This window comes from Dermacentor albipictus, chromosome 5, assembly GCF_038994185.2.
Source record: "Dermacentor albipictus isolate Rhodes 1998 colony chromosome 5, USDA_Dalb.pri_finalv2, whole genome shotgun sequence".
NCBI lineage: Eukaryota > Metazoa > Arthropoda > Arachnida > Ixodida > Ixodidae > Dermacentor > Dermacentor albipictus.
In genome coordinates this window covers 80,993,971-81,020,779 of record NC_091825.1, presented here as the reverse complement: position 1 = coordinate 81,020,779, position 26,809 = coordinate 80,993,971, and the positions used below count along the sequence as shown (strand labels likewise).

The 26,809-nt window shown below is 48.6% G+C and overlaps 1 protein-coding gene across 2 annotated transcripts in view; it reads left to right on the top strand.

Moving 5' to 3' along the window:
• The window catches only part of spel1 (DNA mismatch repair protein spel1), a 103,092-nt gene that overhangs the window by 73,612 nt on the left and 2,671 nt on the right, over positions 1 to 26,809 (top strand). The window contains exons 22-26 of one of the 2 annotated variants that reach the window (XM_065442889.2): positions 2,758 to 2,925; positions 8,912 to 9,003; positions 10,115 to 10,269; positions 24,235 to 24,302; positions 24,790 to 24,866. In XM_065442889.2, coding sequence (XP_065298961.2) covers positions 2,758 to 2,925; positions 8,912 to 9,003; positions 10,115 to 10,269; positions 24,235 to 24,302; positions 24,790 to 24,866 — 560 coding nt within the window. The remainder of the gene's footprint in view (positions 1 to 2,757; positions 2,926 to 8,911; positions 9,004 to 10,114; positions 10,270 to 24,234; positions 24,303 to 24,789; positions 24,867 to 26,809) is intronic. The other variant, XM_065442890.2, reaches the window with a different exon arrangement.

The window sequence follows — 26,809 nt, the reverse complement described above, 5'->3', positions numbered from 1 at the left end:
CGGTGCAGCCACCTGGTGGCACAAAGCTCAACCATACACAAAGCTAATATAGCAGTAACCAACTGGATTTGCTTTGCTGCTGGGGTGAATTTTCGGCAGAACCATAATCGTGAGCACAATGTCTCTTTGAATGTTTAAAATGTTTTACACTTAGTTACAGCAATATTGGCTCTGTGTTTGGTTGGTCAAGCCCTTCACCACCAAGTGGCTGGACAGTGCAAGCCGACAGGGCCACCCACTTACATCTACGCCAAGGCTTCTCCAGCACAGCAGTAGTAGTACGGAGAGCTTTAGTTTACGCCTCCGTCCATCTGTCAAAATGCCCAGCTCACCTGTGATTACTTTAATACCGGATACACCCAGCGCTGCGACAGAACGCTCACAACGCACGCTGCTTGGATAGCTCTCACTGAGTATCGACAATCAGGTGGCTAGTGGAGAGCTTGGAGAGGCTTCGTACACTGGCTCTAAGGCAACAGGAAATGTCACGACGCCACATGATGAAGCAGAGCCAGTGAAGGCGGAGCTTAGCCCCTATAACTCGGTGAATAAGTTGAGAAAAAGCATGCCTAGGGGGGAGGCTAACAAGTAATTGTCCGTAATTTTCTTAATATGAGATGCTTCACTTAAATTGTGGCGTAAATGTTTTACTGTAGGTGTACCCTACACATCTCCAAATTTTGTCTGGACCGTTTCAAGTACCCTTTAACTTGACAGTCGAATGCATGGGAAGTAAAAGGGAGGCAAATTGGGAAAGGAGCTTAAAGGGTGAGTAACTGGAGAGAAAAAGATAGTAAGGGAATGTTTCCAATGCAAGATCACATGCTTGCTGTCATTGCAAGTAGCTCAACAAGGGGTACTGAAGAAATGCAATTCTCTGTCTATGAAGTCCACAGTAGGCTGGCAAATGCACAAGTCGAAGACGAGCAATCTCATATGCTTCGATTATCTAGTGCAGGAGTGAGTTTATGCACTTGCTGAAGATGCAGATACCCTCATATCTGGTTGTGCAACGACAGCAGTACCATAGTGCCACTTTTCCATCTAGGATTGATAAAACCCACCAAGACAAGTAGGGCCTGTACCATAAACAGAATGGTGACCTGCATTTTTTATCATAAGAGCCAGGGCATCTACCAACCAGGAAAACCGGGAATTCTCAGGGATTTTGAGTAGTCTGGAAAAACTCAGGGAAAACTCAGAGAATTTGTGCCTCTATCAGGGAAAATTAGCTGTAATTTTATTGAAAGGGTTGAAAGTCGCGGTAATGCTGGCTCGAGTAACAGACAGGAATCGTAATGAATTGTCTTTGACGCCCTGTCGTCGGCTGGAGGAGTTGCCAGTGTACAGTCAACGACCGACTTTCCGGATTCTCGATAATTTGAACGGCTTCGCGGCACCACCATGTGCCCCATAGAGTCAATGTATCAGAACGTTTGCAGTTTCAGGTGCAAGAACTCTTCGCCGTCTGATTTTCCGAACGTTTTGCCGTGACCGCAGGTCCGAAACGGCACTAATCAAAGCCACCACGGCGGCAACGCTACGCCTAGCTGCTTCAACGTTCGCTATGAAGCTTCTTGTCGTTGGGTACCGTGTTTTTTATTGAAATAATTCTCTGCTGTCAGGAATGGCACGAACTCCGCCTTTGTGGTCCTCGCGATTGGCTTAGAAGCTTGGAAAGCATAGTGTGTTGATAATGCCGGTTCCCGAAAGTTAGCTTCGCCTTTGTACAGAAATGTTACTTGGTGAAGCATACGTAAAAGTATTGCAGTGAAACATAACAAGCGTGGGAAGGGGCTATTGCCACGGGACACAGTATCTATTTCTTAACCCTTTGAAGGTTTTCGCCGTACATGTACGGCAGTGGTTTTCTGTCCCGCAAGGTCTTTGCTGTACGGGTACGGTTCCGACCCTCCGTTCGAAATTTCGCGCCATAATGACGATGCGTGCTTACCAGGAGGTGCTGCCACTTCTTAGCACTTAAAAGATGCGTTTGAAATTGATGCTACCTTCATAGGGAGATAAACAGAGCTGATTGCTAGCTTCAGCGCGTCGCTCATACTGCGGCAACGCCCCTTTGGCGGTTTCGGTTTCGCCGCGTGATCGCAACGGAGGCGCGCAAAACGTCATTTTTTTCTTTGCCGGCACTCTCTTTCAGGGCGGCGGAAGTTGATTTCTATCTTGATTGGCGCTGCTCTTAGCTTGGTTACGGTATCAGTGCCGTTCGCGAGGTATTCTCGCTCTCAGTGGCAACGCCTTGCGGTTTCGGTTCCACTGCGTGATCGCAACGGAGGCGCGCGAAATGTGGTTTTTCTCTTTTTCGCCACGCTCTCGCAGGGGCAGCGGAAGTTGATTTCTATCTTGATTGGCACTGCTCTTAGCTTGTTTATCACCACCGCTCACGAGGTATCACCTTTATCACCACCGCTCACAGCTCAGAGGGTGCCTCAGACCTTTAACCCTTAGGGGCAGTATAGGGCATGCATTCTTCTTTTCGGATTGCCTAACATTTTGATCATTTTCATGTGCCCTAAGGAGTCCGAAAAATCGGACATTGACCGCACTTTTTGCCATAAAGACGTAGGTCACTATATATTGAGGGTTTAAGGAGCCATTGTGTTAACATATGAAGTATTTTTCATGGTGCTGTGTTCTCAGATGTAAAGCAAACAGATGTTGAAATTGGCACAAACCTGCAAATAAATAAACAACAGCCTCAGGAACGCTGAACTTTAACTTTTGTTTGCTTGTGAATAGGTGGCCCTAGCAGTGCTCATGGCTCAAGTGGGAAGTTTTGTGCCATGTGATTCTGCCGAGCTGTCACTGGTCGACGCTGTGCTGACACGCATTGGAGCTGGTGACCAGCAACTCAAGGGCGTCTCTACATTTATGGCCGAGATGCTGGAGTCTGCACACATCCTCAGGGTGAGATGTTCCTGCATTGCAGGCTCAGCTGATCATCCTTTCCTGGTCGTAGCCTGTGTAGTATGATTCTTAATCAGAAGCTGATAATGTGCATGTTTGGCTTTAACTGGATTTTGTTCTGTAGAAATAAGACAAACTATTTTATGCCCAGCACTGAAAAACACTCAGCCGTTTCTTGCATTTGCTTGTTATGGATCCTTACTATAAATAAAACAAATGAAGAAGAGGAATGCATTCATTTTTAGGATGTTTTCACAGCTCCTAGGGAGTCTGAAAAAAAAAATTGTAAGTTGACTATCAGCTTTTGGTGTAAACAATTCCTTGAGATAGTATAAAAAGAAGCATTAACTCTAGTGACTAGCCCTAGCGAAATGCCGAGGTTGAATCTCGGACGACTTTTCTCGAGAAACTTTACTCGCTGAATGCGTGGCTGCCAACAAATGATCCCGACCTAAGGATGTTAACACTTAAGAACAGTGACCTTTAGAACATGCAGGACCCCTTTTATTCATCGCATGGCACTTTTAATATGGTTTGATGATGAAAGCCAACCTTTGTTTTGAAATGTGACTAACTGAAGTTGTCTTCTGTGCCAGTGCTGCTTCCAAAGACCAAGAATTTGCGCATAGATACATCAGAATCGCTAGAAATGCAATGTTTCCATGCATGAGTGGCACGCAATGCTGACGCCATCTCGCAAACTAAGAGCACTCATCGCACCAGCCATGCCCTTTCTCTGGAGACACCTTAAAAATGCCCACACAGTGGAAAAAGAAAGCAGAAAAGGGAACCAGAAACCTCAATAGCACTAAAAGGACAGGGACAGATGTAAAAATGACAACACACATGTCTGGCGTGACGATGCATGGCGTGCTGGCTCGAGCTCCAAATATTACAGGCAGAGGTTGTGTGCTTCCCGAGTTGCATACTTTTTTTGAGGTGTGTTACATCTCGTCAAGATGGTCGAAGCTTGTAACTGTGTGACTCTGGAGTGCAGTGTCTATTGCTAAACGGTGCAGATATAGTCCGGCATTTCCATCATGCCAGGCAGCAGCCGGCGAAGTTGGATATGTTTTCTCAATTACACCAAGATCACCAAAAATTTGCTCCTTGCACAGTTTGCTGTGTTGAATGGGGCCGAAATCAGCTCTTGCCACAGTGCATGCGCACATGTGTGCGGTGAGCGAGCACTTTTGTATTTGGCAGAGATGTAAACTCAACATGCTCGCTTCAGTGCACCTGAACTGTAAGCCAGCATGCTGCCGGCCAGTAGAATTAGTACACGATGCACTCAGGTCTGGCGGCTGTCGTGTTTGATTGGACATGCTCTATACCTGCGCAAGCCGTGCCGAAGCACGCTGAGGTCACGCTGGTGGCACCAGATTCTAGAGTGTAGAACTATTCAATTTGGCTGCACTTTTTGCACTAGTTCCGCTGTGGTACAGTGCGAGTGCAGCAGAGTGCAGTGCCAGTTCAAAAAGTTCAAATGCACTTGCTGTCTGCTTGGTGCATTTCACACGTTTGGTGCATTGTATCGTAGCATCTCCTCTAGCGACACACCACAGTGTGCTGCGAGGCGTGTCGTAGAGTCTGCTGTTGTCACCACATTGCTCTACGAACACTTCTTGAGTTGCTATGGCTCCTTGCAATTCAAGATATGTTTTGCTTTCAGCTAAGCGGTGCTCAAAGTTTGGCTCCTATGCGGTCATGCTTCTGCACTCGGGCAGCACGTCTGATCAACTTAGTGTAGGCCTGTTGTGAGCCATATCGAAAAATTTGCATCTTGCAAAAGCGAGGTTAATTTCTTTTCGTTATCGGAATAATCGTTACTGTGATAGTGCTACATTGTGGGAATGGAATAGTGGCCGTGGATGCTGTTTTTTTTTTGTCAGGGATGCATTCGAAGCAATTTAGAAACATAAGCTATTTAACATGTCACATGACTTGCACTAAACTGCCCTCACAACCATGCACGCATCGAACTCGTACCTCACTATTTATACAAGCTTCAGGAACTGTTGTAACGAAAGTGGGAGATATTTATGTACGCATGCCGTTGTTAAACTAGCGCTGCACTGTGTCGTCTGCTACTGAGAGCTTGCACGATGCTTGCACTTCCAAAGTAGGGAGTGCTGGAGAACCGGGAACTTGTGCAGAACTTGCCCTGCACGAAGTCAAATCGAAGAGCGTGGTGCATGTGGTGCGTACTGCACTGAAAAATCACGGACAAAAGTGCTGCACTCCTTGAACAAGTGCAGAAAGCGCAGGCAAATTGAAGAGACCTTGTATAGTGCTGAACTTTTGTCAGCATAGCGTAACTGCCTAGTATGCGTCTGCATTAAATCGTACTACAGTCAAACCCACTTATAACAATACCGCTTTTAACAATATATCGGATATAGCAATGGACAGCCGCGGCACCGTCACCTATGCAGTGTGTTCTATGGTAAAATAAACCGCTTATAACAATGCTATCATACTGGATTGTCAGTTATAGCAATTAAATGTAGCCATTTGGAGCCAACCCTCACAGAAAATAAACGCGCAAACCCAGCGACCATGCCGGCCAAACTACTCCGCCAAAAGCGCGCGCGTGTATGCGGAGCCACCTGCACAGGGGTGGCGAAGCTACTGCCGATGGAGCCATTACAGAACTTTGGTCTACGGTGCGTGGTGATGACGGAGACACGGAGGGGCTTCAAGAATGCTTGCACGCCGATGATGCAGTCGCGACAAACGAAGAATTGACTGACGAGGCGATCGTTGCAGCAGTCACCGGCGCGGAAGACGATGACCGCAGCGACGACGAAGATGAACCGGAACCTGTACAAGTTGTGTCTCAATAGGAGGCCTCAAGAATGATCGATTCCCTGCGGGACTTCATTTTTGTAAAAACCCTTTCGCTCGGACATGTTCAACATTTGGATGCCCTCCAGAAAGACATCGGCAAGATTGCCGCGAAGCAGTCGAAACTCGCCGATTATGGGTTTGTTTCAGCAAAGAAGTGAGAAGTGCAAGCTATTTTGCCCTCATTAAATGCTCTTAGGTATTCATGTTTTCTTTGTTTCTTCTTCTGGGGGGTGTAGGGGGGGCGTTAAGGGATTTTCAAGCTGAGAGGCAGCCACGGCAACCTTCTCGTATTTTTTACAAGACCCCTTTTGGGACCACCAAAACGATGCCTCGGCGGAGCTGGCATGTCACTTGCTGTCTGTGACCCCTCTTTGCAGTTGTTATGCTTTTTTTTCTTGCAACCCGTTTATAACAATTATCGGTTATAACAATGAAATTTTCATGGCACTTGAACATTGTTATAAGTGGACTCGACTGTATATCTGTGCCTTTAGCCGATGTGCGTTGCAGATGTACTTGCACAAGCGAACATGAAGATGACATTTTGTTTTGACCCTGAGAATTGTGTGATTGCTGTAGAGATAATTGCAAAAGGAAGTGCTACTCATGCCACTCAGTGCAAAAAAACACAGCGGCACATAGGTAACTATCTAGCACACTGTAGCACAGCTAACCAATGAGACACCTGTGGAGATTGGTAAACACAACTCTCAAGTTGAGGGATAGCCTCTGAGTTTGACGTGTCATAGCGCTAAAATTGGAAGTAGTGGTGTCTCTGTGAACATCCAAAATCAAATTTGAACTTCGCACCATGGTGATGTTCAGTAGGCGGAGTGTTGTGGGCATGCCCTGCTCCTCCGTAGCCTTCACATTTCAAGGCATTGAAGAAGGACAGGAAGCACCGTGAAGGGGATCAAAGGCGATCTTTGATCGCCAATAACTCCGCTTCTGTTGAACAGATTCAAGCACTTTTTGCTGCAAAGTGTTTCTGAAAAGTCAATTTTAACTTCTAATGCTGTTTTTTCCTTCCATAAATTGTGTTTCAGGGCCCCTTTAAGCTGTCTGCAGTTATGTATGCAATGTAAATTGGAATTGGGCAATAAAAGGCACTTAGCAAGAAACATTACCAGAGGCACTGCTGGCTAAACCTTTTCACACTGTGTCAAAAAACATGGCCTTTGGCTAAATAAAAGCAAACGTTTTCTTCTGCACTTATGTGGGGTGTTGTTCTTTTTTTGTGCATAATAATTGTGACACAAGGCTTTATATACACATTTGTGTGAGTTGCGCAAATGGAATAGACCGTCTAGACTCTTGTAAGGGCTGCACTTTTTTTTTATTCCTATTTTGACGAGGTACGTACATGGGACCGAACCTCTTGGTCACAATAGTGCCGACGCAGTTTTGGCTTGTGCACATCCTGTATCCTCAGATGTACCGTTGCACCAGAGGTCAGTGTGCAGCTATCACCATTAGTGTTCCTGTATATGCTCCCGCAGGGAGCAGAGTTGCGCATACCTTTTCCGGTGCCGCTCGCACAGCTATTGGCCGAGCGCAAAAAATGACGTCAAATGATCCGCGGCGCGGCGAAGCCAACTTTACGGGCGCATCGCCGACTCATGCGAACGCGTCGTTTCCGTCAGTGCCAGCGCTATTGAAATCAGCGGACCGTCGATCGTGCGTTGAGAGGAGCAGCTGTGGGTTTCAGGTACGGTATTCGATGATGTGAAGTCATGGACCTTGGTGAAGTGATACGAAACACATCGTACTGGCACTTGTATTGTGCCAGTACGATGCCAAAAATGTGTCGTCAGATTACAGTATGCACTGTGTGAATAATTACTCTGCAAGTTTGCCATCTTGATGTGATTAGTGCAATAAAAATAACCTGTTGTTACTCTTAATAGCTTGTTGCCTTTCCATTTTCTTTGAATTGTGCCCCCGAGGTTCCAAGAACCAGCACACTTGGCCTGCTGCCAGCAGCCGTGCATGCATTCCCTTGTAAGAAATAAATTTGATCTAGAAGCTCCTGCATTTTGAATCTTTTTCTACTTGCAGATTTGCTGCTACTATATAGCTGATTAGTCTGCGGTATGAATTAATCGTAAAAGTAAGCTTTGCTTAAAATGTGCGCATGTGAACATTTGAAATTCGCTTAAATCTGTGTCTGCACCGCATGTATCGAAAACGTGCAGCTGTTGTGAACGATGGTTAGCGATAAATTACGCTCTGTTAACGGTCACTGACATAACTGCAGGCACGATAGCTCTCTTGGCGACGGTCATTAATCGGCTGGTTTCGGCAGCCAAAATGCACTAAGTGTCCAGCTTACGTGTGTGAAGTTTTAAACACTCTGTAAAACATTTCTTGCTCTCTGACAATAAGACAACTTCATATGCATGCTGAAAATAATCGCACCGCCTTTTGTGACAACGTACTGCGCGTTTGCGAGCGAACTTTGGAGCTGTTCGAGCCACGGGAGTATTTTATTTTGGGGAATCGAAGGCGGTCCTACCCCCTATTTGTACGTTCATGTGTCTGTTTGTATATGCGTGTTTACATAGGTACATACAAAGTTTCGGTTGATTGTAAGCCCCCCCCCCCCCCCCCCTCCGACTGCACGAATGACTCATTCGAGCGTAGCCTGTATTAAGAAGTGCCCTTTGCTAAGCGCCTGCGAACAGTTGGCGCTTGTAGCTCGCTACCACTAGAGAAAAAGGTGGAACACCGCGCGGCATTTGGCTCCTGCGTGCACGAGGAGGGGCTTCGCTGCAGAGGTGGATCACGACGGCGGACCTATGCGCAACTCTGCTCCCTGCGGGAGCATATACAGGAACACTAATCACCATCTAGTAGTGGTACGCAGAAGTACGCTGCATGCAAAAATTCGCTGATATGCGCGCATGGCATCGGCGCACCAAACGCAATTGCTTCTGCATTTGAAATATTTTTTCCAAATTTTGGGCTGTCTAGTTGGTGGTGCAGCCCTTACACAGATCTATATGGTGTGGGTCATGTATGCACGGGACACTTCACGACATTACACTGATGTAGCAGATCGTACTTGGAATGTGGTAGTTGCCCGTGAAATGCAGTCATTGCCCGCTATATCAAGCAAACACCATGTTTCTTGCAGAATGCCACAGCCGACAGCCTGGTAGTGATCGACGAGCTGGGCCGGGGCACCTCAACTTATGATGGCTTCGGCCTGGCTTGGGCAATTTCTGAGTGAGTTTGAAGGCACGCAATGGCATTCGTTTATTTGTTTGTACAGTAGAACCTCTCTTATACGTACTGGGAAAAAAAAGCGCAAGTAAAGATGAAGTAACTGGGAAAACATATGATCCATCTGAAGTCACTAAAAAATTTAGCAGACTTAATTGTAGTTGACGTCTACATAATGCGAAGCATTTCCTGAATCATTGCAGCACAAGACGGCGACGTGCACTGAGCTGGTGCGGCCCGAGCAGCCTGAAATGCATGCCATCATTTTTGCAGCTTCAGCTAGCTTACTCTTGTGCTCCTCAAATTCGGCCTGGGTCAGCAGCTTCTTCGGGTGAAGCATTTTTGTAGGAAGTTCTGACCTGCCCGCTGGTCGAGAATCATTGCAGCATGGGACGCCAATGTGCATTGAGCTGTTGGGGCCCGAGCGGCCCGAAACACACATGGTTGTTTTCCTATTGTGTAGTGTATTTAGACGGCTACGTGAAACTATAACGAAATCGAGCTCGTGGGCAACACTGGAACACAATGCTGCCAGAACAAAACGTGATGCTCACTTCGGACTGCTTGCAGCAGGGAGCAGTGACGCGTCTGGGTTATTGCCTATTAAAAACATGCAGTACACTTCCATGTACTATGCCAGACACACAGTGAAATAGATAGCTGAAGCTAGGGCTGGTGGCAATAGGGTTGGCAGCAATAACTGTCAGCACGATGCGCAACGACACAGGAGGAGGTTTGCTGGTACTGGAAGAGGAAACTGAGTGCGCGCTGGCATTTTCACGTGTCGCAGGCAGGCAAGAACTGTGGGGAGGCTGCTGTAGTGCATGCCTACTACTCTCGCGATCAAGCATGCCTCACTTGTTCATACAGGATTTAGTGCCTGGAAATGTATCATAAGTTCACAGTTTGGCAATGTACTCAACGGTGGTGTCTACAGATCGTGTTTTCCGGGAACATATTAACTGGTAAAAAAGGGACGTAACTGTATTGGATTATTTGTTGTGTTCTAGATTGTGAAAGTTGGCATTGGGAAATCATACGAAATGGGATTGTATCAACTAGGTTTTACCGTATATGTTAAGGTTCACATGCTCACATACATGTCCACCTGCAGGCAACTGGCAAAGGAGGTGGATGCCTTCTGCCTTTTTGCCACCCACTTCCACGAGCTGACAGAACTGGCTGCAGAGCTGCCCTGTGTACACAATGTCCATGTCACGGCCGATGTCAGCAAGGACAGTTTTATACTCCTATACAAGGTTAAGCCAGGTAGGTGTCCCTTCTGCTGATGTATCAGTACTGAATTTTGAATCTGGTTATTTCAGCCATTCTTGAAACTGATGTGCTGCTCTGGAATGTGGAAACATCTAGTTTTTTCTGGGTAATGTCAAGTGAAGATGGATGAAGCAATGTGTGACTGGGCTAGTTGGTAATCCATTATAAAAATGGTGCAACAACGGACAGAGGACGTAAAAAAAGTACACAACACTGACTTCCGACTAAGGGCTGACTTCCAACCTTAGTTCAAAAGTACTTCTGTTCATTCATTCTTTTTGTCGTCTGTCTGCTGTTGCGCTGTTTTTGTAATGGATGAAGAAAAACAAGAATAGAGTTGCCAACTAATAATTCGAGCACCAATAATTCAGACAGGCTCCATCATTATGACACTTCGTAGTGCTGCCAACAGCCTCATAGACAAATGTTTAGAAATTACACAGTTTGCGACACACCGTTTGTTTGTCCAGAGTCCGTCTATGCACCACGTGCTAATTTGGCCTTTGAGTTGAGCAGAAAGAGCTATATTGTTACGTAGAAAGACGCAGACGACAAGCTATGTACAAATATATTTACAAGGAAAATACGCTGCGCTTGGCCAAGAGGCAACAGCCCGCGCTAGCTTCTAAATCGTCGTCTTCGTCTTCTTCCTGCTCAGCCCTTCGTCAGTGGGAGCATACCCCGTAGCACTACCCCCGGCGGCAAAAGCGCCGTCCCGGAGCGACTAAAGGCTGGACTCTGAAGCAGTGTAGTAGCTCTTCAGCCTACTGACGTGCACGACATCACTAGACGCCAGAGTAGATGACGAGGTTGAGCTCACAGGAGCAATTTCATAAGTCACAGGCGTCACCTGGCGCAGCACGCGGTAGGGTCCTGTGTATCGCGAAAGGAGCTTTTGTGAAAGTCCGACGTGACGAGAGGGCGACCACAAGAGCACGAGTGCACCAGGCGAAAACTGCACGTCACGGTGGCGGGCGTTGTACTGACGCTGCTGAGTGGTTTGCGAGTCCGTCAGTTGAGCACGGGCAAGCTGGCGTGCATGGTCGGCGAGAGCGATGGCGTCGCGCGCATACTCGCTTGTTGAGATCGAAGCAGGAGGAAGTGCCGTGTCAAGGGGCAAGGTCGGTTCGCGACCGTAGAGCAGATAAAAGGGAGAAAATCCGGCGGTGTCGTGCCGGGAAGAATTATAAGCGAATGTGACGTAAGGAAGCGCAATGTCCCAGTCGCGGTGGTCCTTGGAAACATACTTTGACAGCATATCGGTAAGAGTACGGTTTAACCGCTCTGTCAGGCCATTGGTTTGAGGATGGTATGAGGTAGTCAGCTTGTGTTGAGTGGAGCAGGAACGTACAATGTCGGCGATAACTTTCGAGAGGAAGTTACGACCACGGTCAGTGAGCAGCTGTCGCGGGGCGCCATGAAGTAAGATAATGTCCCGCAAGAGAAAGTCCGCGACGTCAGTGGCGCAACTGGTAGGGAGAGCCCGCGTGATAGCGTATCGGGTGGCGTAGTCAGTTGCGACGGCTACCCATTTGTTCCCAGAGGATGACGTGGGAAAGGGACCGAGGAGGTCTAATCCAACACGAAAGAACGGTTCCACAGGGACAGTGATCGGCTGGAGATGACCGGCAGGTAGCACCTGAGGTGTTTTCCGACGCTGGCAGGTATCACAGGCAGCAACATAGTGTCGGACAGAGCGAGCGAGACCAGGCCAATAGAAGCGGCGGCGGACGCGGTCGTACGTGTGGGTTATGCCAAGATGTCCTGCAGTAGGTGTGTCATGCATCTCAAAGAGCACAGTCTGTCGTAGATGTTTTGGCACGACAAGAAGAAGATCAGATCCGTCAGGGAGGAAGTTCCGTCGGTACAGAATGCCGCCCTGGAGGACATATCGGCGAACGGATGCGTCTGTAGGTGTAGAGCGCAGACGCTCGATGAGTACTCGCAGCGATAGGTCTCGGTACTGCTCATCCGCGATGTTAACGAAGGCAGACACAGAGAAAATGCCGTCGGCAGTACTACTGTCGGCGTCGTCAGGCTCGTCTACCGGGTAGCGAGACAGGCAGTCAGCGTCCTTGTGTAGTCGGCCAGATTTGTAGGTGACAGAGAACGAATATTCATGGAGGCGTAGGGCCCAGCGACCAAGTCTTCCTGAAGGGTCTTTCAATGAGCATAACCAACAAAGCGCGTGATGGTCTGTGATAACGGAAAAGGGTCGGCCATATAAGTATGGGCGGAACTTCGCAACCGCCCAAACTAGGGCCAGACACTCACGCTCAGTGATGGAATAGTTGCGCTCCGCGGGTGAGAGGAGCCTGCTGGCGTAAGCGATAACACGGTCGTTGCCGCGCTGGCGTTGTGCCAGTACTGCGCCAATTCCGTGACCGCTGGCATCAGTACGAACTTCGGTAGGCGCAGACGGATCGAAATGGGCCAGAACGGGAGGCGTTGTGAGAACGTCGATTAGATGCAAGAATGCAGAGGCCTCGTTAACGCCCCACTGGAAAGGGGCGTCTTTTTTCAAAAGCTCGGTTAGTGGTCGTGCTATGGCCGCGAAATTTTTCACGAAACGGCGGAAGTAGGAACAAAGGCCGATGAAGCTGCGCACATCCTTGACACACTTCGGAACAGGAAAGTGCGTAACAGCAGGGATCTTGCCTGGGTCCGGTTGCACTCGGTTCGCGTCAACGAGATGCCCAAGGACGGTAATCTGGCGACGGCCGAATTGGCACTTCGATGCGTTCAGTTGCAGACCGGCGCGACGAAAAACGTCCAGGACTGCCGAGAGGCGCTCGAGGTGCGTAGCGAACGGTGGGGAGAATACTATGACGTCGTCCAAGTAGCACAGGCATGTGGACCATTTGAAACCGTGAAGAAGGGAGTCCATCATGCGTTCAAAAGTGGCAGGAGCGTTACATAGACCAAACGGCATTACTTTGAATTGATAAAGACCGTCCGGAGTTACAAAAGCAGTCTTCTCGCGGTCGAGATCGTCCACAGCAATCTGCCAGTAGCCGGAGCGGAGGTCAATAGAAGAGAAGTAGCGAGCACCATGGAGGCAGTCAAGGGCGTCATCGATCCGAGGTAGGGGATACACGTCCTTTTTGGTAACCCTGTGAAGGTGCCGATAATCCACGCAAAAGCGCCATGAACCATCCTTCTTTTTTACCAGTACAACCGGTGACGCCCATGGACTACATGACGGTTCTATGATGTTATTGGCAAGCATTTTGCGAACTTCAGCGTGAATAACTTGACGCTCAACCGGTGACACTCGATATGGGCGGCGATGAATAGGAGGGGCATCGCCGGTATTAATGCGATGTTTAACAGTTGTAGTTTGGGCCAAAGGACGATCGTTAAAGTCAAAAATATCGTTGTAGGAAAGCAGAACGCGGTAGAGCTCACAAGCGTGCTCGGACGGCATGTCGGGCGCCATCATTTTCTGTAAGTCGGCGATGGTGCAAGTTGTCGACTGAGATGGTAGAGGAGGATCGGCTGAATTGCTGTCTACCTCAATAGATGCTATTGAGTGATCTTCGAATGAGCAAAGTTGGGCCAGAGACATCCCGCGTGGCAGCACTTGTGTCGTCAAGCCAAAATTGACCACTGGCAGGCAGACGCAATTAGCCGTAATAGATAAAACGGTATGAGGTACCGTGATCCCGTGTGTAAGGAGGACGTCTTGTAGAGGAGCCGCGATATAGTGACCGTCGGGCACTGGTGGGGATGACACTAGGTCAACGTAAGTCAGTGCCGTAGGTGGCAAGCGAACAAAGTCGACGGAACTGAGGCGACTGGGGTGTGGTTCAGCGGGATCCAGAACAGGCAGGTCAAGGCGGAGAGTACTGGCGGAACAATCAATGAGAGCAGAATGTGCGGAGAGGAAGTCTAAGCCGAGGATGATGTCGTGGGGACAGTGGGCGATGACTGTGAATAGCACGACTGTTGAGCGATCGGCGAAGGAGACGCGGGCGGCACACATACCAATTACGGGGGCTGTTCCGCCATCGGCGACACGGACAACAAGCGTCGTGGCGGGCGTGATTATTTTTTTCAGGCGGGTACGAAAGTCCGCGCTCATTACCGACAAATGCGCCCCAGTGTCTATAAGAGCAGATACAGGAACACCGTCGACTTGCACGTCAAGAAGGTTCAGATGAGTGGGCAACGTCAGTGGAGGATTTGGCGGCGTAGGGAGCAATGCAGCGTCACCTCGAGGCGCTGCATCATTCAGTTTTCCGGCTGGGAGCGGCGTCCGAAGGGAGTCGGCGAAAAGGAGCGACGGGGCTGGGGAGAGCGAGATTGTCGTCCTTGGGGCGAAGGTGAACGAGAATAGGGGCGGTTCGGCGCAGGAGAGTCAGTGGCGGCATTATCGGAGCGTGCGGCATAAGGACGAGAAGGGCCACCCGAGGGGCGGGAATAGGCAGTATAAGCAGACCGGGTCGGGGAAGTCCAGCGACTTCGACAGTGCCGAGAAATGTGCCCGATGCGACGGCAGTGAAAACAAATGGGCTTGTCGTCAGCAGTGCGCCATTCAGCTGGGTTGCGGAAACGTGGTGGGTAAGACGATGCGGGACGGGGCGGAATCGAAGAAGCCGGATGGGTATCAGGGTGATGGGCCGAGCAGATGGTGTGAAGGCCCATGTTTTCGAACTCCTGGCGGACAACTGCCTGGATCAGGGAAACCGTGACTGCCGGTGCGTTGGTGGGGCTGGAGTCGAAGGCAGCCGGATAGGCGGCCTCAATCTCACGCCGAACGATCTTGGTAATATCGCCGGTGGTGTTGGGACGAGGAGCGTCGGCACAGGAAGAAGTCGCTGGGGTGTTGGGCAGACGGGCAAACTGCTGATCGATACGTCTGCTTTTAGCGAGTTCCAGGCGGCGGCACTCTTTGAGAACAGCATCCACCGTCGCGACGTTGTTGAATACGAGCAAGTTGAAGGCGTCATCGGCAATGCCTTTGAGGATGTGGGATACCTTGTCCGACTCAGGCATGTGTGCATCAACTTTGCGGCACAGAGCCAGGACGTCCTGAATGTACGTGACATAGGGCTCTGTTGACGTCTGCACACGGCCGGAAAGCGCCTTCTGCGCGGCAAGTGTGTGACCGTAGGGGTTGCCGAACAAGTCTCGGAGCTTTTGCTTGAACGAATCCCAACTGGTGAGCTCCTCTTCGTGCGTCCGAAACCAAACTCGAGGTGTGCCACCGAGGTAAAAGACTACGTTGGCGAGCATGATAGTGGGGTCCCACCGGTTATTGCGGCTGACGTGTTCGTAAAGGCTGAGCCAGTCCTCGACGTCTTCCCCATCTTTTGCTGAGAATACGCCAGGATCACGGGGAGCGGAGAGGGTGATGTAGGTCGTCGAAGTGGCAGCAGGTGTCGGAGCCGGTGGAGTCGGGTTGGCGTCGCCGGGAGCCATGAAGGTAGGCTCGACGTACCGGCCACTGCGAAGCTCCGTGACGAGGTACAGGGAACGTCCACCTCCACCAAATATGTTACGTAGAAAGACGCAGACGACAAGCTATGTACAAATATATTTACAAGGAAAATACGCTGCGCTTGGCCAAGAGGCAACAGCCCGCGCTAGCTTCTAAATCGTCGTCTTCGTCTTCTTCCTGCTCAGCCCTTCGTCAGTGGGAGCATACCCCGTAGCAATATGTTTTTGTTTAGATACGTGGTCAGCGTCTCCTACAACTGAAAGTAGCAAAGTGTAGTTAATTCAGTTGTCAGCAACTGTGCCTGAATGACGGGCCAAGCCAAGCCAAGCTGCTAAGTTGTAAAGGCTGTATTTGTGGCTTGTCATGCGCATTCCGCACGTTCAGTGTTAGTTCCTTTACGTGTTAGACTCCTCAACCTAGGCCAGGCAGCTCTACGGATGCCGCTGAGCAGCGCCGCTCGCGGGAGGAAATGAAAAAGTCACCGACGCGTGCAGTCGCGTTGTGTAGGAAAGTACGGGCTGCAAGAGGGTGTCTCACTGCATTTGTTCGCACAAGCCTACCGTTCAGTGCCACAACAACCTTGAAAACATGAAGGGCTGACACCCACCCGTGAAATTATGCTTATTTCCGGGCAGGTAGTGCAATAAAGAGAGGAGACAAGCATGCGCCGCTGCTGTTGTTGGCAGAGTCATGTAAGTCACGCTTGTTTGCTTCCACACTCAAAATTTTCATTCGTGTCGTGCAAGCAACCGAGGGGGTTCATGCGTATAACTCGAGTCCATTACTAATCCTTTGAGGGTCAAATTATTTTGAAAAAAACTTTCCCAGGTGGTCAAATTACTTTATTGCGGATCTTGAATGTACAAAATGTATAAAGTCGGGAATAAATAGTAAAAAAAAATTGGGAACAGTATTTTGGTGTCGGCATCATTCAGAACTGCAAAATGTTCAGTAGTATTTCAGAGTGTGGTACTCCTTGAAACACGGGTCTACGCACAGCGCCTTATCGCAGTCTGCACACCTAAAATGCGTGTCTGTTCTCCTCTTGGAGCAACGAGTCGTGTTGACGCACACATGACATCTTCTCTGCGTATGGCTGCCTTGGGCAGAGGTCTGAGGCACCCTCTCGCGTAAGCGCGTTGCTGCAGAGAGCGAGAATACCTCGTGAACGGTGGTGATAAGCAAGCTAAGAGCAGCGCCAATCAAGATAGAAATCAACTTCCGGCGCCCCTGCGAGAGCATGCCGACAAAGAAAAATCACGTTTCGCGCGCCTCCGTTGCGATCACGCGGCGGAACCGGAACCGGAACCGCGAAAGGCGCGTTGCCGCTGAGAGCGAGAATACCTTGCAAGCGGCAGTGATAAACAAGTTAAGAGCAGAGCCAATCAAGATAGAAATCAACTTCCACCGCCTTGCAAGAGAGTGCCAACAAAAAGAAAAATGACATTTCGCGCGTCTCCGTTGCGATCACGCGGCAAAACCAAAATCACAAAAGGGGTTTGCCGCAGTCTGCGCGACACGCTGAAGCAAGCAATCAGTTCTGTTTATCTCCCCTAGAAGGTAGCTCAAATTTCAAACACTTCTTGTAAGTCCTAAAAGGTGGCAGCACGTCCCAGTGAGCACATATCGTCATTATGGCGCAAAATTTCAAATGGAGGGTCGAAACCGTACCCGTACGGCAAAGACCTTATGGGACAGGAAACCGCCGCCGTACATGTACGGCAAAAACCTTTGAAGGGTTAAAGGGGAAACTGGGGCCCGTAGCTTCAGCTGGGTGCCAGCAGCAGTGGCAGCAAGTCGTGTGGTTTGATATCACTGCATGTTAAAAATAAAAATGCAGAAAGAGGCAAAGTATTCATCAAATACCAGAAAAGTGTGAAGAAACTCGCTTGAAAGATGCCTCACAGGTACTGAGACGCTTTTACCATTGCATCACACGACACGACTGTTAAGTCTCTCAGATTCCAAAGCAATTGACGATTTATACACCTGTCACACAGGCACTTTGGATCACGATCGAGTGCTTTCTGAATCGCGTGCCTCTATACAGGGCACTTTCAATCACAGTTTTGTGCCATCCGGATCCAGGCGATCACTAACATAGGCTGTTGTCTACACCATTATAATAAGTGAGCTCAGCCAATTGTGAGGTAGCGGCACCATGCGACACCCATATTTTTTTCTTTTTTTTCTCTCTCTCTCTCTTTCTAGTGTGTCATAATTGCCCGTGTGAGTTATATGCACAGGCACAGTATTCTGCCTGTGCACATCACTATATACTCTGCCCATCAGACTGTGTTACCAACAACAGCAGCGGTGCATGCTTGTCCCCTCTCTTTATTGCGCTACCTGGCCGAAAATAAGTAGTATAATTACACGGCTGTGTGTCAACCCTTCATGCTTTCAAGGGAGACAATGGTATGCATAGGGAACGACTGCAGGCCTGGAGGCACTGCGTCATGTTTCTATGGCAATAGCCTGTGTCAATGCTTGCTAATTTTCAGCCAAGATGTGTTCAGCCAAGCTCTGTCTATTACAGTAGAACCCTGCTGTTACGTTCCTCACTGCTGCGTTTTCCCGGCTGCTACGTCGTTTTCGTTCGGTCCCGGCATAGCTTCCATAGGATCCAATGTATAAGGAACCCCGCTGTTACGTAGTAGCCGTGAAAATGTTCCCGCATGATACGTCGCAACTTAGCATCCCGAACCCACCTGGGCTATAGCAGGCAATGCGCTTCAACCGCCATTTTGGCTTTTGACGAATTTTGTCCGGGCTTGGCTGGGCTTGGCTATAGAACTGGCTGCAAGAAGCCGCACGCCAGTTCGAGAGGTCGCCACTAGGTGGCCATTCGTGAAAAATGCTCTCACTATCATCACTGTGATTACGGTCACCGCATGGTTGTTGGACGGGTCAACTCACAGAGGAAGGAAACCCTTTCTCCGTGGAAACCTACGAGGGGCCCTGACGTCACTCTTTGTGAAGCTAAAGTGAAGCCGGACGTTGGCCTTGCCCGCCTATCGGGCCAGCTCTCCTCCCTTGTTTACATTGCTTGCGAAACCACGCCGCGCTGCGTGCAACCGGGCTGCTTGGACGCGCGCGCTGCGCAGCAATACTAAACAATCGTTAGCACGTTAGCATGATTACGCCAAAGGGGGCAAAAGTTCCCGCGGATATTCCTTCGTCCGTTGCCATTGCCGTGGCGCGGTGACGACGAGGAGCACGAGCTGCATGATGCCGGGGTGTTGCCAAATCCTAGCTTTGGAGAAGCCGTCGCGGCTCTGGACCTCCTCTGCAGGTACGCCGCACCTCACAGCGACGCTGACAGCAATGCAGCCTTCCAGGCTATTGAGAAATGTGTGGTGATTTCTAGCGAGCGAAAGAAATGGCAAGCTACCATTCTAGACTTTTTAAAGTTCTAAGTGCACTCTGTGGAAATAAATTGTCTATAGTTGAAGCTGCACTTTTTTCATTCATTTTCGGAGCTTTTCTCACTGTTGCGTTTTCCCGGCTGTTACATTTTTTTTTCTCGGTCCGGTGAAAAACGTATGAACGGGGTTCCACTGTACTATGCGCATCCATGAGGAACGTGTGTGCTCCTACACCCTCGTGCGATGGTGGCCAGTTGCGTTAGACGCTAGACATACGGGCCTCAAGATGAGTGATGAATGGGCTTTCATTAAATCGTAGCATGTCCTACTGAAAACCGTTTCATCTGCCCATCAGGCTGTGTGTTACGGTGCTGCAGTTGACACATGATGTTTCAGCACTTGTTGCCTAGAGTAATGTCGTTTGGCTCAGGTGTTCATGAGAGCATCGCTTAGTGACCGGGCAAGTTTAGTTGCACTCTAGCTTTGCTATAACGAAGTTGAAGGGGAAGCCAAAATTTCTTCGTTCTGTTCATTACTTTGCTGTACCAACTATCGCCATTTACTGCAATATACAGTTGAACCTCGCAATAACACAATCGGCGGGCTTCATGAAGGAATTAGCTTTAGTGAGGATTTTGTTGTTGCAAAATGAGACAGCACAGAAAGGTAATGCGTCGCAGAACTAAACTTTACTACAGTCGAATCCTGAGAATTCAAACTCGAAAAGGCCTGAAAATTTGTTCGAATAAAAGAAGTTTGAATTAAGAGAAGGACTTGTTTTTGAAGTATTCGGGCATCATAGCATGATGCACAAACGATGCGAGTAGTGAAATATTGTGGTGCACAAGCACACAGCAAGCGAGGACCACGAAACTACCCATGCCGGCCAACGCTCACTTCCCCTGATAACGGCAGGAAACTAAACTTCAAGGAGCAAGCTAAGCTGGCACCGGGTGGGCGGGGCTGGCAGTGCTAGTGGCGTCGTCGCGGAGTCTGTCGAAGATGAGGGAGTTATGAGGGAGTTGAGAGGGAGGATGAAGGGAGCATAGTTGCGAGGAAGGGCGGTAGGGAAGTGGTTTGCTTTCCCGCCAGCTTGCTGGATGGCACTAATTACCTCAGCCACCTACAGCCACCGAAGCAGCGGAGTTGCCGAGGCCAGGACTGGGCCTCCGCTGCTGCTTCCCCCTGCGTGCTCGCATGTTTTTTCCTTTGTCTGCTTTCAGATTGGCGCTGTGTTTACCTTCTTCGTCCTGTGTTCTTAATGCGAGTATTGTCTTTTCAAGATGACGAAGTCTTTACTGCTGATCACGATCATTTTAGTGTGCTCCCTTCTGTTGCGGTGTTGCCGCATCCAAAAGACAAGGAGATAAGGTACTGGGTGTCACCTTCGCATCCATGTATTCAGGGTCTGTCCTGTTGTATAGAATCAGATATGACGCACTGTCTCCAACAACCTTTCCATTGGGACGTCTTGGTTTTGGCTCCTAAGAAAACAAGCCCGAACAATGCCAACCAAAACAAGTGCGAGCGAGAGCTGATGTGAGCCGATGATAGTGAGAAACAAGCGGTTGGGCAGGTCCACATGATACTGATTACCCGTGTGTACGCCACTGCAGGGGCCACTCTTATATGTCTCTTCTGCTCACAGCTTGCTTGCTGCCGCGGCGAGCCACAAAAAATCGGCCCAGGACTAATCCCTCCTGCAGCGCACGTTTTGCCGCTAGTGTGGCTGAAGCATTACGGCGCAAAGCAGAAATGGTGACTTTGCCACTGAAAAGAGGGTGAAATTTCTGTTCTGTTTTTTTTTTTTTCTGTTTCGCAGTGGCATTGAGAGGTTTCTCCTAAGCCTTTCCTCTATGGCAGGGTCACAGCAATGCTGCTTTGGAGGCTCCACCGTGTGATTTGGTGTGCAGCTGAGAGCATTGTTGGAGGGCAGTATATTAAAATTCACCATTGCAAATGGTTGCTCGTTCGAATTACCGAGCATTTTTACCCACTGGAATACACATAACTTTGGCGGGACCACAGCATCAGTTCGAATTAAGCGTGTTTGAATTAATGAGAGCAGACTGTCAAAATTCCATTAGTCTAATTTGGCAAGCTTCGTCGAGAATTTAGAACCACATTACCGAAAATGCTAAGTGCACCGCTTGCATTGACCAGCAGCGGCAGCACTGTCGTGAAGCAGTGTTCTCGATCAATTGCTTTCAGAGTTACAATAACTTCTGCGAGATTTTTCGTAACTCGGCATGGATGAAGAGGAACAGCACTCCACGCATGCAGCAGCATTTCTCCCGTGCATGCTGTCGCTCGTAGGCTCCAATGCGTCGGGTGCCGAGCGCGAAAGTGATCATATCTTGTATACCCGAAAGCAGTCGATTGAGATAATACCCTCTTCGCACAAATCTACGTTTGGCGCTGAATCCGCATGCAATGCCTGTCGGGTGGCAGAAAAACCAGCTTTCTTCAAGCAAGGAACACATATTTCCGGACGATCACTCTGTCACGACCCAATGCATGGCACTACATGCTGCAATTGCCATCTCAAGTGCCATAAGCATTTCCACGTCAGCGGGACGTAAATTCTTTGCCTTCTTTTTTTCTGCATTTTTCTTGTTGAGGTCCACATTACGCACTGCAGGTCATGGCCGCCAGAAGATGGCGTCCATGATGTGTTTCCAGTGCGATCGCTTCTGGGGCTTGGTTCTTTTTGTAAATAAAAATGGCGATGCCCACGCAAGTGTAATGTGGTGGCATTTTACGTTATTTTAGTGCAAAGCAATCACATTTGAGCACACTTTGGTGACCGCTAGCCTTGCGCGAGTAGGTAATATGCGGAGTTAGGTTCCAACAAATTTCATTAATGTGGGATTGTACTACAGCAAGATTTTGTTGTCAAGAGGTATGAAATGCATAGAATCCTATGGGTGTTCACCGAGGATACGAAAATATTTTGTTGCAGCGAGAATTTTTTAGTCAAGAGATTTCGTTTTAATGGGTTTGGACTGTATGCCCAATGATATGCTCAACCTAAAACATGCAAAGAATACTACGGCTCCATACCTCGTCAAACTGCTGCACAGTTGCATACGTGATAAACATTCAATAACGCGTCATTTCATCCAACCTTAGATGGAACGAACACATATCTTATATTACAAAAATGGCAATGCGCCGACTTGGATACTTGAGAAAGTTGCAACGACAGTCCAGACAAGAAATCCATCTTTTAGCGTACAAAATGTATATTAGACCAATTCTTGAGTATGCCTCAGTAGTATGGCACCCGCACACCCTGAAGAAAATTACACAATTGGAAAACATTCAAAGAAATTCATATTTAACTGTTATAACTGGCACGTATCTTCGACTGTTCTTATTAATAAAACCAACCTGGAAACATTAAAATTAAGATGATATAGGAACCGACTGAAATACCTGTATTTACTTTATCATGATATGCTGGGGATAGATAAGGTAATGTAGATTACCTTAGTTACCGGGCGTGCAACATGATCTAATCATCCGAAAAAATAAAGTAATTTTCTTGCAGAACAAACGTATCTAAAGGCACGTTTGTTTCTCGGACGATAGGCAAGTGGAATGCACCCCCCGCCAGTGCAGTGGAATGCCATACCGTCCAGTCATCCTGCAACATGCTGAATAGATTTAGACGTGATATTATATGTATGTGTATGCATATCTATATGTATGTATATATTTATATATATAAATGTAATTTTTACCCGCCGTGGTTGCTCATTGGCTGTGGTGTTGGGCTGCTGAGCACGAGGTCGTGGGATCGAATCCCGGCCACGGTGGCTGCGTTTCGATGAGGGCAAAATGCGAAAACTGTACTTAGATTTAGGTGCACGATAAAGAACCTCAGGTGGTCAAAATTTCCGGAGTCCTCCACGATGGTGTGCCTCATAATCAGAAAGTGATTTTGGTATGTAAAACCCGACAATTAAATTTTTTTAATGTAATTTTTCTCTTTTCTACTATTTTTTTTTCATTTACTCCTTGTTATCAATATGCTCTGTACAGCTCGTGCGGAACGAATATGTCTACTGCAATGTATTGAATTCTTGTAAAGATTTTTGCTGTTCATTTCTTTCTTTTGTTCATCTGTATACACATATCGCACTGTCCACTCCTGCCCAAGGCCTAAGACTAAGGCCGGCAGTATCCTGTTAATAAATAAATAAAAAACAACGGCAAAAAAACTGGTGGGTGCAATACGTCACTTTTTAGCCCATGACATGACAGCCGTTACAATAGCATCCTTATGTTGCAATGTGATTGTCTTTCGTAGATTTTCTTCCGCTTCCCACTTGGCTCACTGATATTGTCATGAAACCCATCAAAGTATACAGCCAATAGAGTTTCGCACAGGTTCAGAAATGCGTACTTATACACAGGTGCGTTCGGCCCTTGAAAGGGAAACTATCGCATTCACCACTTTCTCGTGGCCCTGTGGCTCGGCTGTCTGAGTGCGCCGGCTTGGCTTTGCCAGCTCATGCCGGTTTCACATGTTCTCGGAGGTCATGCTTAGCTCTTAGGCGTGCCACTGTGCGAGAGAGAAGTGAATGCCCTTGTTTTTAGCACGCCTTGCATAAGTATCATCATTGAAACGTGGCACAGCACATCTAGGCATGGCCTCTGAGATTGCTTCTAACATCGCCAGCTACATGCCACAGCGAGAGAGAGGTGCGATAAGATAAGAAAAAAAGTGCCACTTGTCCGCGACCGGTGTCGCTCGACGGCATATTCGGCAGAATTATGAATTGCCATGCGAAACGAGTGCGTAACCCAGCAGAAAACGATATGCTCGGTGTGCCACGGTCAGTATTCTGGGTTTTGGAGATGAATCCAGCTTGTTGTATCCAGTGGCAGTACAATTTTACTTCATTAAAATGAAGTTTAAGATACGTGTATCTGTATGGGTAAAGGGGAATTGCATTTGCTCAATTACATCCAATATTTCAATATACCTCATTTTATTAAAACAAGGCTCAAGGCTACTATGTTCAAGAAGTATTGCAAGGCCCCTTTACCCCCTATGGCAGCCGGAATGAAACTTACTGTGAAATTATGGTGAATCACTCACTGTGGGCCAAACCCTGACTGTATTACGTCTCCCTACAGGTGTGTGCAGTCAAAGCTTTGGCATAGAAGTTGCTCAGCTGGCCCATTTCCCAGAGCACGTGATCAAGGTGAGTGTGTGCATCATGTCACGTGGCACATGGGCCTTGTTCGCAGAGCCAGTTTATGTTGTGTCCTGTGACTGGACGGTGTTTTTAGACTGGTTTCTGCCCAAAAAGAGGGCTGTGATTGGTGTAGACCACTGCCCTACAATGCCAGTGCTACATTGCTGATGGCGCCCTGCCCTGCTGGAAACAGACCTACAAGGAAACTCCAGAATGCTTGCCTGCTCCCACTAAGGGGCACCGAGAGCTTCCAGTACCCCCAGGCTCTTGGAGCCTTCACGCTTGCCTGCTTCTAGTTGCAGCTTATTTGTTGGGTGTGCAGACGTGAATATATTTTACATTGTTGCTTACGCATAATTAGTAATTAGGGATTTTGAAATCTTAACTATACTATACCGTTTGAGGAGAGTGCAGTGGCAGCAATGAGTAGCTGTTATGTGATAGGCCATAGATGGCAGCAGTGCAGATGCTGTCGTTTCCATGCCGAATGCAGGATGGCGCTGTATGTGAGGAGGACAGTGGAACTTGGAAAAAGTCGTCTCAACAGTCAGCAGGGAATAAGAGGTGGTCGTAAGTGCAGTCAGTGTGTTGCCGTCATTTGTTCTGATGACTGTCAGAACAGTGATTATTAACATTGTTAAACAAGGCTAGGCCAGTTTGGCTTCAAACAAACTAATGTTCACTCTGTTACCACTGTATGAAAGCATGCACCAGCTTGTGCCGTTGCCACCAACTATTTGAACAGTGCTTTGTCATGTTTCTAGGTTTGATAAACACCACTCCTAAAAATGTAAGCAATCCTAGCGTCACACAGAAGCTTTTTTCCATTCAGGTCAGCATTTTCGGCGTGTAGCTTCTAGTTTGTGAGGCTATAAAAGCAGTAGAATTAGAGCAGAGGCGAGGCAACAACTAATTGCATTATACTAGCTGCACTTAATTCTTTGCTATCAGTGCTATCCAGCTAGTCACTACTCTATTCATCAGCTGAAGTTGCCACTAAGACCCTGTAAGTTTCACATTATCATTGTACAACCTGCCCCAATGTGCAGCTCCTGCACATAGCTGCAAGAGTTCACTGACTTCACTAATAGCATCCTGAATTAATGTACCTTGGAATTGCCTCGAAACCAGCCCAGTTCTCAGTGGCCTGTCGCAGTGAAGCATGGAGCGGGGGCAACCCCTAATATAAATTGCTCTATGCTGGTGCTGACACCTAGCATCACCGCCGTGTTGCACATCAAAAGACAGTTTTTTTATTTTTGTCTTCACTGTCCGAAGAACTCCACAACAATTAATCTACGGCTATGACATGAAGTGCTTGCTTTTTGGCCATTGCCATCTCCACCGATCTTGGCTGTCATTTTCCGCATTGCGTGTGGTTCCACGATTCAAATGCTATGCTTTAGTAGCATTGCACCTTGGCACACCACCGATTTTGTCAGCGTGCAAAAGGGCAAGCAAAAAACCTGGAGGACGTTTAAGCTTCGCCTTCAAGAGTGGAACACGATAGCATTATCGCACCCCGTTCGCACGGCCCACTCATTCGCTCCGCATGCTCTTGAGTCACACAAAGACGAAACGTGCGCCTGAGCAAGCGCAACGAACCAAAAAACTCGGTGTCTCGGAGGGAGAAACGATCTACACGAACCAAACGTCGTAATCAGCACGGACAGCCAGCTCGCGACGCGCCATGAAGGCGGACGCGATCATGGGGCTGATGCCTCGATGGGATCGTCCTCTATCTCGCTTGGGAGCACCACGCAGACGCATGACTCCTTGCCAGCAGCATGGCACACATCGCAGCGGACGCTTTCCCACCAGACGCGCTAAGGCGCAGCGATCACATCAGAGGCGTGCCACATCAGACGCTGCACCTAGGAATCGCGCTGTGAGCGGAATGAGGAGCCGCGTCGCCTAAACACGAGGGTTCGAGTGACGCACACTGGAAGGGGAGAGAGCGAGAAAACTTATTGAACGCAAGGGTATTGGGGCATCCTCGCACCGGTCCCCGCACGGCGCCAATGCGCTCAAATGAGACGAAGGGGAGAAGCGGGCGAGTGGCGCACCACCTGTCGGGACAGCACCATACATCGCGAGGAGGGGGTCTTCTGTGTTTTTTGCAAGATGGCTCTGTGTGTGCACCAAGTGCAGAAGAAATGTAGCAGAAACGTACTTCGCTGTGCGTTTAACTGCGACTTCTGTAATTTACATGCTCATAATTACCGATATACACCACTGTATAACCTTGTACGGCGCGTTTCTAAGGCAACACCGCATTCACTAGAGGTGCTTTTGTCCCACTTTGAACCATCGAACCCATGGCTGGGTGGTAGTGTCTCCGGCTCACACTCCGAAGACCCTGGTTCGATTCCCACCCAGCCCATCTTGCAAGTTGTGTTTATTTATGAATAGCCTTCCGCCATTTTTCGCTCACGGCCAATGCCGCCGACGACACCAGCTTTTTGCGACATGAGCTCCTTAACGCTGTCGCATTAAAATTGCCCCATGATAGT